Below are 13,724 nucleotides of genomic sequence, written 5' to 3' on the forward strand. Positions count from 1 at the left end.
TTTCCCACACTTGGATACTGTGATTCCTGTCTTATTCTGGCTCACTGGGTTTAACTAGCCATTGCCTTTTACAGCCTCTTTTTGAGGACATAGAGCCTAGCAACAACATCTAATGTAGCTGAAGGTTATGCTAACTTTATTTGATGTATCAATTTGAAAGACTTTCCTGAAACAAAGATGCCTTTCACTCAGTTTTAGGTAGCCTTGAACCACTTTTCACAATTGTGAATGCTTCCAGTGGCCCTTGGTTAACCTATCAGCATTTATACATTTATAGATTATTTAAAAGGTGGAGGATCCACACACAGCAATATTATTGAAGCTTTTTTTTGAGGGATTTGGAGTGACATATATATACTGTATATATATATTTGTAGTACTAGAGTGTTGTACCATGTTAGCCATTGTGAATGTAGTGAGAAGTCAAGCAAAATGACACCTTTTATTGGCTAACTAACTAAACCAGGGTGTCATTTTGCTTGACTTCTTGGGTCCTCCCTGCGTGGAGTTTGCATGCTCTCCCCATGTCTGCGTGGGTTTCCTCCGGGCGCTCCGGTTTCCTCCCACAGTCCAAAGACATGCAGGTTAGGTGGATTGGCGATTCTAAATTGGCCCTAGTGTGTGCTTGGTGTGTGGGTGTGTTTGTGTGTGTCCTGCGGTGGGTTGGCACCCCGCCCGGGATTGGTTCCTGCCTTGTGCCCTATGTTGGCTGGGATTGGCTCCAGCAGACCCCTGTGTTTGGATTCAGCGGGTTGGAAAATGGATGGATATATATATATAATATATAAATAAAGAGAGAGAGATTCTTCACTGATAAAAGCATTTGCATCTTTTATACTTGTATCTTACATTATGGTAAGTTTTGTTAATTAATGTAAGCAACACTAGCATTTTTCTTGAACAACTTTATAATAGAAAATGTCCATGTTGCTTAAGTTTAAGAAATCGGGTATCTATGAACATCCGATTACTTTGTTTCTGCCCGTTTCTCACCTTCCTTTCCTATGTCTCCTTTTATTTTGAACTCATCCTCATCCACTTTCTACTGAATAATGGACTGGAAGACATTCTAAAAACATTTTCCTAACATTTCTAATCATTAAAACAGGATTTATGGGAATTTCTGATGGTGTTTCCAATATGCCTTATATAAGTAAACAATTTGCCTGTTGATTCATGCAGTATTAGCTCAATCCTAGCACTAGGTTGCAGTGAAGCATTTTTAAAAGCCATTAGTGTTCTTTAGATTAGCAGTCTGCCTTTTTCCTGCCTACATGCCATTAATATATATCCATTGGTCCTTGTCACATTTTATGCTTTCATTTTAGATCATCATTTCACATTTTTATTTTCTGCAGTATTATGTCCAAAATTACTTATTTTCATGGCTTTATTTTATGGAACCACATCAGTACTTGATGTCACATTGGCTATCCTTTTTTTAATGGAAGGATAAAAATAGGCAATAAGGAAATTTAACTTAGGGCTAGTTAGTGACTTTTTTGACACACTCATTTCAGGATACAGCAAAAGATTACCAATTTAGACCTGGTTAATTAGTACAGTTCTACATAGCATTTAAAATTTTACTCTTATCATTCAAAATAAATAAGAATTCTGTTTGGATCTTTCATTTGTGGACAGGTTTACAGGTTCACTACCCATGTCTAAACCACCATTAAGGTATTATTACTTTGCCCTTAAAACCTAACCAGCTATGGAAAAACTTACATCTATCTACCAACTCTTTGAACCTGCTTAATAAATATCAGGGTTCTGTGGATTCAAAGTTTATTCAGACATCATTGGATCCAAGGCAGGCCATTACAGGACACAGACATACACATTCTTTTTCATTCTGGACTTATTCAGGTTTGCCAGTTAACCAATTGCATATGTATTTAGGATGTGGTACAAAAAATGGTGTACCCAGAGGAAAAGAAACCCGCTGACACATAAGAAGTGGAGTATGTACATACTTACACAGAAAACGACCAGGCCAAATCTAATTTGTGCTTGCTAATTTGTTTTTAACATCAAAGTATGACATTTATAGCATGTCACATGCTCAATGTTCTGGGATTTATCAGTGGTTAAAGCTTTTGACTTCATTTCAATGAGACGTTGGTTGCCATTTCAGTGCCACATTATTAGTAAAGCCAGTTGAGTAATGCCAGCTCACTTATGGAAGTTTTGAAACATTAGCCTGTTAATGTTGTAGTGTTACACACATGCCATATTGAGTTGCTCATTTCATTTTCATCAAACACAAGCCATGTGTGCATATTTGGCTACTTTCGGTCAGATTTGTCTTTTGTGGTAGTAGCACTGTTTATACTGAAATCCACCTCAATCGCTTCTGTAATCTTTGTTTACCTTATAGTAAAGAAGCAACAGAGCACAACCTACCTTTTCTATATTCTTTAACAGCCAGCAATTCCGGACGGTATTTGTTGTGGACTGAGGGCTCAGTCACATGAGAATTACAGCACATGCAAAGGACGAATTGTGAATCAAGTAAAGAAACATCTGCTAACATTTTACACTGAAAAAATAATGTTTTGCACGTAGAATCAAGAGAAAGCACGTAGCTTCTTTGTCTGCTAAAATACAGTTAGAATGAAGCCACAAATTATAAGATACCAAATAAAAAATATTTTGTTTTGCAATGCAACAGAAAGTTTCTTTTGTGGGAATTCCTTTGTTAAGTGATTTGTTCAAGGTATAAATAGTTAATTCAGTTTGGTTAATGTATTGAGAATCTGTCTTTTTTAATTATATACAGTACATTTGAATTGTATTAAAGTATTAAATCTATAAGAATCCTCAACATAGCTTGTTTTGTGAGCAATTTGACAAACTATGTATATATATATATATATATATATATATATATATATATATATATATGGGCGGCACGGTGGCGCAGTGGTAGCGCTGTTGCCTCGCAGTTAGGAGACCCGGGTTCGCTTCCCGGGTCCACCCCTGCGTGGAGTTTGCATGTTCTCCCTGTGTCTGCGTGGGGTTTCCTCCGGGCGCTCCGGTTTCCTCCCACAGTCCCAAAGACATGCAGGTTAGGTGGATTGGTGATTCTAAATTGGCCCTAGTGTGTGCTTGGTGTGTTTGTGTGTGTCCTGCGGTGGGTTGGCACCCTGCCCGGGATTGGTTCCCTGCCTTGGGCCCTGTGTTGGCTGGATTGGCTCCAGCAGACCCCCGTGACCCCTGTGTTCGGATTCAGCGGGTTGGAAAATGGATGGATGGATGGATATATATATATATATATATATATATATATATATATATATATATATATATATATATATAGTTTATTACTGTAATAATTCTTTCAGTTCTGTTGAAAAGCAGTAGTTTGCACAGGACAGTAGATTCAAATATGTGAATCCGGTTTTCTTAGTTTGTTTTTCTCAAGTGCAAAATTAATAAAATGCTAATACAGTATATGTATTTTTCCATATTATTTGCAGTAGCATAATCTGACAACAAATGTTTAATAAATCCTTAACTGGCAGGCTCCTTTTGTTTATCACAATAAACTCAAAAATTAAGATCACTTAACATTTTCTATTAAACTTTCTTTTTCTAGCTCTATTTCTTCATAATTTCAGTTTTATTTACTTGTCATCAGTCAGAATTTGTATATATGTTAAGATACCAAGCAAAGAAACTATTTAAAAGATAATGATTATTTTTGATTGAATTAAAGTTTATAGTAAGAAAATACTAATTTTCAAAGTAGAGCAACACAACACTGTAATACACTGTGTTGCTATTCCATTAACTAGCTTATACAATTTTAGAGCCCATCACATTTCAAAAAAAGTGAATTTACCAGTTATTTATTTCAATACATATTAAAGTGATTGAATTAAAATGTTTCACTCTGTATCACAATAATAATTACTACTATTAAAATAAAACTATTGCCAAAATTTTCAATGGAAATTGAAAGGTAATAAGAATAAGAAGAAGTAAAAACAACATTTTATTATTTTGTAGAATTCTTTGTACATGTTGTATGTTCTTTCTGTTTAATCATAACCCACATTTTGTCAGTATGGTGCTTATAGTAAAATAGCTTGTAATCTAGTGCTGTTGGCTTTTAGCTCTTTCTTTATTAATACAAATAATGTATCCATCTCTCTCTACATTCTGCTGCAGTATTAGATGTTCTCAATTCAGAAGATAGCAATGAAAAGGAAACTAATGCAAACAGTGTATATTTATTGCACACAAATAACAATTTATTCATCAGCCTGTTTTGAAGACCTGTATCTATACACGAATTTTCTTCCTTGTACGAAAAATGAAATGGAGTTCAAGATTCTGTTAGGACTGTAAAGCCAAACAAGTCAAGCTAAAAGAGACAACATCCTATTGTTGGATAAGCTTGAGAACAAGTCGATGAAATAAACTTAAAACAAATAGCTATAAAGCAAGTATGTTGAAAGAAAGCAAACTGATATGTGTATATTCTATTGACTGGCTTTTATACAGAGAATTGCCTCTGAAGTGCTACTTCATTGCACCAACCTTAATACTCATTCATTACATTTTGTAATAAATCATGAGCCAAGAATGTCTTATCTACAGCTATTGAACACAAAAATGTCGGCTTATTCAGACACCCTTTGTAACATTATAAACCTCTCAGTAACAAACAACTCATTTTTCCCTTCATTTTCCAATGCAGTGTCAGAAGCATAAAGCTTGAAAACAGCTCCATTGACAGCATGCTGCTGCCTCCCGAAAGAAAAGCTCTACATTATTGATCACAAAGCTGTTTAACCTCAAGTAACAAGCCACTGTTAGCAGGAAACTGCATGTCCTGCTTGATTGACCAGTGTTGTTCACAATAAATATAATTAGTGCTTATTACATCCTTCAAGTGAAAAGAAAATGAGATCACTTGCACATTGTAGCTTGCTTGTGCCTTAATTTTACCCTAGTGATTTTCTTTTCTGTTCAAGTAAAGCACAGTTGTCGACTCAGACATTTGGCAGCAATTGTATTCAGTTTACACATGTAATTTAATGGTCATGGTATCTAGAAAGTTTAACCTGTTTTTGCCCAAGTTAAAGCTATGAAATGGTATGTTTGGGGTTTGCATAGGTTAACAGGTAATGAGATAAATAGGAGTTTTGCCTCATTCTCTGTGGCCCTTATTCAGGTAGTCTTGCCTCTAAACCCTATATTTAGTATTTACAAGGATTGCTTAACAAGGGCCACAGAATGAGTTAAATCTCCTGTTACCTCACACGCTTGGCCTTTTCCCGCCAGCATGGTTATGACTTTTAGAAGCTGTGGTCACCTTGAGTCACCTGCGCCCCAAGAAAATCTAGCTAAGTTCTTGGCAGGTTTATGTCATGGAAAAAATGGTTACTGACCATGTATACATAATATAATTTAATATATGTACAATGTACAACATAATATAATTTATATATATCGTATTGTTTATTATATAATAAACTAAATAATGTACTGCGGTGGGCTGGCGCCCTGCCCGGGGATTTATTCCTGCCTTGTGCCCTGGGTTGGCTGGGATTGGCTCCAGCAGACCCTGTGTTAGGATATAGCGGGTTGGATAACGAGTGACTGACTGACTAAATAATGTAATCCTTACTTAGATCTTCTCCATTTAGTGGAGCAGTAGTCCCCTTACCTTAGCACTCCTATTTATAGTACCTCCTTTAACTCTATTATATCTGTTGTTCCTTCCATCTTTGACTTCCCTTTTTGTTAGGGAGCAGTCACAAAAACTATCCACCCAAATTCAAGTTAGTTGTGGGGCATGGCTGAGGCCCATTTTCTTTTATTGTATATTTACCACGGTGACTCACAGTATGTTTTATAATTGTTTATGTACATTTTATAGTTGAAGTACAGGCAGCGTACGGATCACAAGGTAAACTGTAAAAGGGGATTAAAGTATTGACTATGTAGTTTAAAGAGCAGTGACCTAGCCACTATATCATGTACTATTAGAGGCATACATCTTGGATCAAGGGTTAATCCTGAAAGGTTTGAAGCTCCTGTGCACTCCTCCTTTATGCGCTATTTCACCTTGACCTTTTTAGGTGTACTCAGATAAGTTCTCTCACACCCTTCCTCACTCCATGACTTTTAGATTTGTTACAGTATTATAATGGATGAAGCCTAGAACAACTGCAGTGGTCTGGTCTCTGAGAACACCTAGCTAGTAGTCCTTCTTTTCTCTGTTGTGTCTCTTGGACAGCGGCACAGTGGGGCAGTGGTGGCGCTGCTGCCTCTCAGTTAGGAGACCCGGGTTCACTTCCCAGTTCCTCCTTGCGTGGAGTTTGCATGTTCTCCCCATGTCTGCATGGGTTTCCTCCGGGTACTCCAGTTTCCTCCCACAGTCCAAAGACATGCAGGTTAGGTACATTGGCGATTCTAAATTGTCCTTGGTGCGTGTTTGTGTGTGCGCCCTGCAGTGGGCTGGTGCCCTGCCCAGGGTTTGTTCCTGCCTTGCGCCCTGGGATTGGCTCCAGCAGACCCCCGTGACCCTGTAGTTAGGATATAGCGGGTTGGATGATGGATGGATGTCTCTTGGACCCTTTTCAATCTGTATTAAGCATTTGACAGCACACTCCATGACACTTTCTATCCACTATTCCAAAGATTCTGATTGTTTTCCTTAATTAGGGGTCTTCAACCAACATGTGTCAGGAAGCCAATGTTTCAATATTCACAACGTCCATGAACTGTTGAAACAGATTTTTGCGAGATGAGAAGTTACTGACCTAAAAGAAGGATTTTTCAAAACCATCTTCATATATTTACTACCTAGTATACATTTGAAACCAGGCCAGCATCAGTAATATTAATGTACTAGGTAACTCCTAAAAATATATATACTGTTTCAGTCATGCTGGTTTTTAAGTGTAACTTTACACATGAGCACCATAGATTTAAAAGAAAAAAACATTACTAGAAGATTTTGGTGAATACACTTATTTTAATTCTTTAAAATTTCACACTTCTCCTCTTTATGACAAAACAGTAGGGATTTCTTGGATAGTGCATGTGTTTTTGACTCTTTTATTCATGTTATTTCTGAAAGTGTTTAACAGCTAAACAAGTTCACCAGTAATGTCAGGTGCAGCAGCAGCTAGCCGAGCTAGGTCAGAACAAGCCTCAGGGCAAATCTTATGTCCCACATTCTCCATGCAGCTGGAGAACACTTCCTTTCATCACATTCCGATATTTGCCATTATGTTCCTTACAGTACAGTATGTTGCACAATTTCCAGAAATCCGTGATTATGTGAAGTTGGCTGTCTGCCATATAGAACAGATATTGAATTGTATTTTATGTAAAGGTCAGTATTACTTGCATACTTACGCTATTCTGTGATTGCCATTTTGCTTGCAGAAGACTTTTTATATAGACACTATACTAAAGTACACGACTAGTCAACAATTATACTTTTAATTGGCAAAGTTCTATTGTGAGGCGCCAACTGGATGACAAATCTGTGATTGACTGACATTCACTCTTTTGCATCTGCTAAATGAGTTTATATAATACACATTAGAGATTACATTGGATTAAAAAAATCCTGTTGTGAGCATATGTGCACTTTTAATAATGTCCTATTTTAATAGTGGGTTGGCACTCTGGTGCAATACATACACTAACTACCCTGCATCTTCCAAAGGCTGGGATCGATTCCTAGCCTGTGTTGTGTTTGCATGTTTTTTCACATCTCTGGTCAGTCACACATCCCAAGAATATGCAGATTAGGTTGATTGGTTACTTTAAACTGTCCCAAAATAAGTGAGTATAGACATGTGAGAATGTCTTTCAGTGGACTAAGGCTCCATCCTTTGTTCCAGCCTTTAGCGCGATGCTTTCAGGATAAGTTCCTCTTCAACCTAACCGTGCACTAAACATGTTCAAGCCAGTTTAAAGCTACTATTGCTTGTAACGCATATCTTAACAGGAGTAAAGATGTGTGTAGTTTGAGAAAACTACCTCAAAAAGTGTACATTCTCCATACGTACAGTGATCAAGCTCTAAATTATTCAGCTATATAGCAAAATAGATTAACAATTAAGGAAATGTGATGCCCTTTTTCTGTTAAATGCATATTTTTAATTTCTTTGCTGTTACAATAATAATAAAACAACAAGAAAATTAACTTTCTCTTACAAATGGAAGTCTTTCATGTTTTTTTCCTGAATCTGCACGTTGGTGAATGAGCTCTGCTGTCTATAGAAATAGGATGTACCACAAAATAACAGCAGCTGGGCTGATATCCTCCTCCTACTCCTCTTCACTGTGAAAGTGCAAACAAAAATAGAGAATCACTCTTAAAAACTGCAGCTGCTTCATCCCAGAGTATGACTAAGAACTGTTTTATCATGATTTCATTTCTCCTGGAAGTTACATCTGTAGAACATGACACCTAATTGTTTCCTTAAGTGTATTCAATAGATGTGAAGCTGCATACATAGAATGTTCAATTCAGTTTTGAGTAGTGGGTTGTGTCATGTCAGTCTGTTGATTTAATTTGGGAAGGCATTTATTAATACGTTTTAACTTCTTTTTCAGGAGTGATCCGGGAAAGCTACCAGAAGGGTCATGACCAGCTTGTTCCAGTCACTCTTTTGGCAATAGCAGTTATCCTTGCATTTGTTATGGGAGCTGTCTTCTCCGGAATTATTGTGTACTGCATATGTGACCACAGAAGGAGGGACATTGATATGATGCGTCGGAAGGAAAAGGACTCCGTTCACTCAAGGAGAGGTTCGATGAACAGTGTAACTAAACTGACAGGGCTCTTTGAAACTCAGTCAAAAGAACCGAAGCCGGAAGCAATTCTTACACCACTGATGCACAATGGAAAGATGGGAACACCAAACGGAACGGCCAAAATGTTGATCAAGGCTGAGCAACACCACTTGGACCTCACAGCATTGCCTACACCAGAGTCCACCCCAACTTTACAGCAGAAGCGGAAGCCAAGCCGAGGGAGTCGAGAATGGGAACGAAATCAAAATCTGATTAATGCTTGCACGAAAGACTTGCCTCCAATGGCCTCTCCAGTGATTCCAACAGATCTTCCCCTACGAGCGTCTCCTGGTCATATCCCCAGCGTAGTTGTTCTTCCGATCACACAACAGGCCTATCAGCATGATTACGTTGACCAACCCAACCGAGCTGAACTAAGTCAGATTTCAATGGAAGACCCAAATGCTACTTTGGAATACAAAGCTATCAAAGATCATATTAGCAGTAAAAGCCCTTGTCATGGTATGAATTTAGTGGAAAATGACAACATTCCACCAAGAGTTCCTCAAAGAGAGGCATCACTGGGGCCTCTGCCTTCTGTTCCTCAAATGGGAAAACGTTTAGATGTCCACTCTTCAGCATATGGACATGAATACAAGAGAGGCTATGCTGCTAGTTCACAGCAGAAAAGCCATCAGATATCGACACTGAAAAGACACAACACAAATTCCTCAAACTCTTCACACCTCTCTAGAAATCACAGTTTTAACAGAGTGGAAAATCCACCACCAGCTCCACAAAGAGTAGACTCAATACATATGAATGCTGCCTCATCTCAGATGCAGGCCGTGACTGTATCCAGACAGCCAAGCCTGAGCTCCTATGGCTCACTTCCGAGGTCAGCAGTAAAACGCACACCATCTTTAAAGCCTGATGTTCCACCAAAACCTTCTTTAGTTCCTCTGTCAGCAAACATCAAGCCAAATGATGCATGTACATAATTACAGTATAGGGGGGTAAAGGGTAACGCAAGTGACTTCATTACGTCTCAGTCAGTGTGCAGCGACTGCAACACAAGTCTTTTTGTCCTTTTGTTTTTTGTTTTTTTTTGTTTTGTTTTGTTTTTTTTTACAAAATGGCTGTTGTTGAGCTCAGGATGTTTGCTCCTACTGCCTGGGAAAAGTGGAATATTTTCTTATGAAGTCTGTGAATTAAAAATGATATAAAAAAAGGAGAAATAAGTCATCTTCTTCCAGGTGAAAGAAATGGGCTACAGAGGACATCTAGGGAACACTTCTGTGACTGGCCAAAAGCACAACATTTCATTGAATGTGCTCTCACTTTTGTACTGTCCTGCTCTCTACCACCAGAGTTTGTTTGCTGCGCTAAAACAGCATTGACCACAGTGGCTCGGGCCTCTTAATAATGGTCTTAACTGTGTGCGGATAACTGTGAATTGCCTCTCAGTGTTACATCAGGTGGTCATTGAAAACAAGTACTGCTTTGGTCAAGGCTTTGGCCTGCACTTCTGCTACTGTTTTGATTACATAATAACACATGACTGTTAATACTAATAGCTCCCTGTATTTATTATTTAAGTGCTTTAAAAAAGGTTGACTTCTGAGGTTATGATCAACACTTTTAATTCAATTCATTAAGCTTGGGAATTATTTAAAGTCAATTAACTGGAGCTAGTCAATATCTGTTTTTTTTTTTTTTTAGAGTTTGGGTCCACTAACATTGTGGAGCTGGGTCCTGGAACTTTGTAAGTGCATTTTTTGAACAGGGGGGAGATATTTATTTAATTGTGCCAGGTGGCTGCTGACTGGATCTGAGATCTAAAGCAAGCGAGAAAAAAACAAAAAAAAAAACTGAAAAGTCAAATCTTTAAGAACTACAAATGGAACTCCTCAACTGCACATTCATCACACCATTGCTATCAACATCGAGTAAAAATGGCGTTTGTCAGTAGTTAACTTTCTGCAAAGGCATTGGCTTCGTGATGTGCCACCTCATTCCGCCTTTGCATGTACAAATGCAAAAAAAAAAAAGTCACAAAAATTAAAGGTGTGAAATCGTTTATATGCCAGCTATTGAAATGCATACATTCTAGTCTTATCACACGGGTCCTTAGTTGGAATACATCTGTGAATAGCCTGTTTTACTTCCACATGTAAATTTGTGCCTTACACCCTGAGTTGTGCATAGTTCTTTAGCTGTTCAGTAGGTTTCCTTTTATTATTATTATTATTATTATTATTATTAATTTTTTTTTACTTGAAATTATTTTCCCCTGCTGAATAATGCAAATAAAAAGAATGTAGATGTTATTGTTGTAACCCTGGTCCCTAGAGGTATTTGGGATGGTCCCATATCCCCTTCTTGTGGTTCATTTTTAACTGTGCCAACTATCTGCTTGAACCAACCCTTTTATGTGCTGGCAGTGTAGACTCAGTGCTGTGGGTGGCATTTTCTGTAAATTCTTTATTGTTAAAACTTTTTTTCACTATCCATGCAGGAAAAAAAACATTTTTTGTTATGTTTTTAAGGCTTTTATTATTATTATTGTTATTATTATTATTATTGTCATGTTTTTCAGCTGCTGAAAGCACTGAAATATGACACACTTATTTGATTGGCTACAATGCTGGTGAAAAGCACCACAAAATGTACAGTGTGGATTAGAATGATAAAAGGCAGTGCTTGGCAGGCTGGTTCCTGCACCTAAATACTGCAATAATAATAAGGGCCGCCAAAAAAAAATCTTTTGGTCAAAATGATTATTAATTTTTACTCTCTTGTTGACTTGTTGTAGAAAAGAATTTTTTATCTACCAACCTGTACAATTTTTGCTTTTATTACTACTCTTGATTGTTTTCGATTTTCTTCCCACCCCTTCAATTGGACAGAAGTGACTGCAAGTCAGGTAGTGTTTTAGAAATTAGAGAAATCTAGGCTGACTAAACCAAAGTGTCTAACAAGGGTGCATGCATGAACTCCCCAATTTCTCCAAAAATGGCTTCCCTATCAATTACCTCCTCTTTTCTGGCGGGTCTTCAGTATATGTATGTATATATGTATGTATGTATGTGAGACTTGCACATTGTCGTCTTTGTGCAAACCGACAGCACGTGAAGTGCATTTACAGCTGGGCATTTCTTTAGCTAGTGGGCGGTCACTCTTTCGTTATTATGATGCACTTAAATATAAATTATGTCACAGATTGCAACCAGTATTTGGATAGTCGTGGTGATGTTTTTACACAGCCTTAAAACTATTTTTGATAATACAGGAATTCTCGTTTTGCCACTCTGGGGGGACATCATTGTTTAACGTGTTTCCCAGTGAATTAGCACAAACGCTCCTTGTGATGCTGATAGCATCCGTGTGTAGGCCATGTGTCCCATAAGTGTGCCTTTGGCTATCACCCTTGGTATACACTGCTAGACACAACCAAGTCAGACTCTGATTTTATTTGTAACTTTGTAAAATATTGTGATGTCACAAAGTTTTCCCCATCTCCACACCCCTAACATCTGATTCACAGCTTAATGTAATGTTGTAAAGAATTTCTCTTTAATAATTCAAAAATGTAATAAAAAAAGACTGTTCTGATGATTTATCTTGTAGTTTTGATTGACGTTTGCATCAGAAATGATAGTCTCCTGCTGCACACATTTACACACTTCCATGTTGTTCATATGACCATTAAGCCTGTTGAATCTGTGGCAGAGCTGAATTCCAGGTCTGGCTGGTCTTTGTGTGGAGTTTTGTTTGTTTTTCCAATGGCCATCTGAATTTTCTCAATTACAGAGATGAACATCTCATTGATCTGCAGTTTAGGTTGATTAATGAATCTAAAGTGGACCAAACTAAAATAAGTAAGAATGCAGTGTTCATGGTGAAGGTGGGTGCAAATTTTGTTTAAATGCTGAGAACAGAGGGTTATGATGAGAGAAACCTTTACAGAAGTAGGTGGTGTCTCACAGGAGATCAGTGCTGGGGCCACCGCTTTTTTAATATACATAAATGAACTGGGTAAGAATATAATCAATAAACTGATTATGTTTGCATATGTTACTAAACTGAATGGAGTGGTAATGTAGAGTAAAATAAGTTGAATCATTGAAGATGAACATGGACAGAATACAAGCTTGAGCAGATACGTGGAAGAGGACACGTAATGTAAGTAAATATAAGGTATAACATGCAGGAAGTAAAACTGTTATGACTTGAATACACAAATGGAGGTTTGAAACTTGAAAGTATCCCTTACCAGAAGGACCTAGCAGTCATACCAGACTCATCATTATCAATATCTTGACAAAGTGCAGAAGCTGTTAAGAAGTCTGACAGAATGTTAACTTACAATATATAGTATGAGATATAGGGTACTTGTCAAATGGGGGTTATATCTAAATTTTATAATGCACTGGTGAGGTGTCACCTGGAGTAGTTTGTGCAGTTTTGGTCTCTAATAACAGAAAAGGCATAGCAGCAATGAAGAAAAAACAGATAGGAGCAAGGAGGCTGATTCCAGGACTGAGAAGTATGAGCAAAAAGTCTTTCGGAAATCAGTTTAGGTAAACAGAAGTTAGGCGGTGACATGACCGAAGTGTTTAAAATGATAAAGGGAATCATTTCAGTAGCTTCCAGGTGTTACTTTAATTTCAACAAGAATACAAAGACCTTGTTGCAAGCTCATATATTATACAAATGTTAGCTTATTTTACACACAACGAACCATAGACATGGAATAAATGACCAAGTAATGTGGTAAAGAGTAGGACTTCAGGAACCTTCATTATTCGACTTGAAGTTATTTTGAAGAAACTGTTGTGAAGAATGACCAGTTCTGGTCCAAATTATACTAATGCTTCTAATATTGAAAATGGACAAGTGTTGGTGTTAGCAAAATTGTGTGCAGCAATGATCTGGGACCTAATGTA

At 37.5% G+C, this 13,724-nt stretch overlaps 1 protein-coding gene across 4 annotated transcripts in view; it reads left to right on the forward strand.

Annotated features, from left to right (window-relative positions):
• sema6a (sema domain, transmembrane domain (TM), and cytoplasmic domain, (semaphorin) 6A) overlaps positions 1-12,286 on the forward strand; it is a 162,903-nt gene extending 150,617 nt beyond the window's left edge. For all 4 annotated transcript variants that reach the window (XM_051929422.1, XM_028805261.2, XM_028805262.2 and 1 more), the window contains one exon: positions 8,596-12,286. In XM_051929422.1, the coding sequence (XP_051785382.1) occupies positions 8,596-9,776 (1,181 nt within the window). In that variant the 3' untranslated portion in view covers positions 9,777-12,286. The remainder of the gene's footprint in view (positions 1-8,595) is intronic.
• Positions 12,287-13,724: the final 1,438 nt, after the last annotated feature.

The sequence above is a fragment of the Erpetoichthys calabaricus genome, chromosome 7 (genome assembly GCF_900747795.2).
Source record: "Erpetoichthys calabaricus chromosome 7, fErpCal1.3, whole genome shotgun sequence".
Lineage (NCBI taxonomy): Eukaryota > Metazoa > Chordata > Cladistia > Polypteriformes > Polypteridae > Erpetoichthys > Erpetoichthys calabaricus.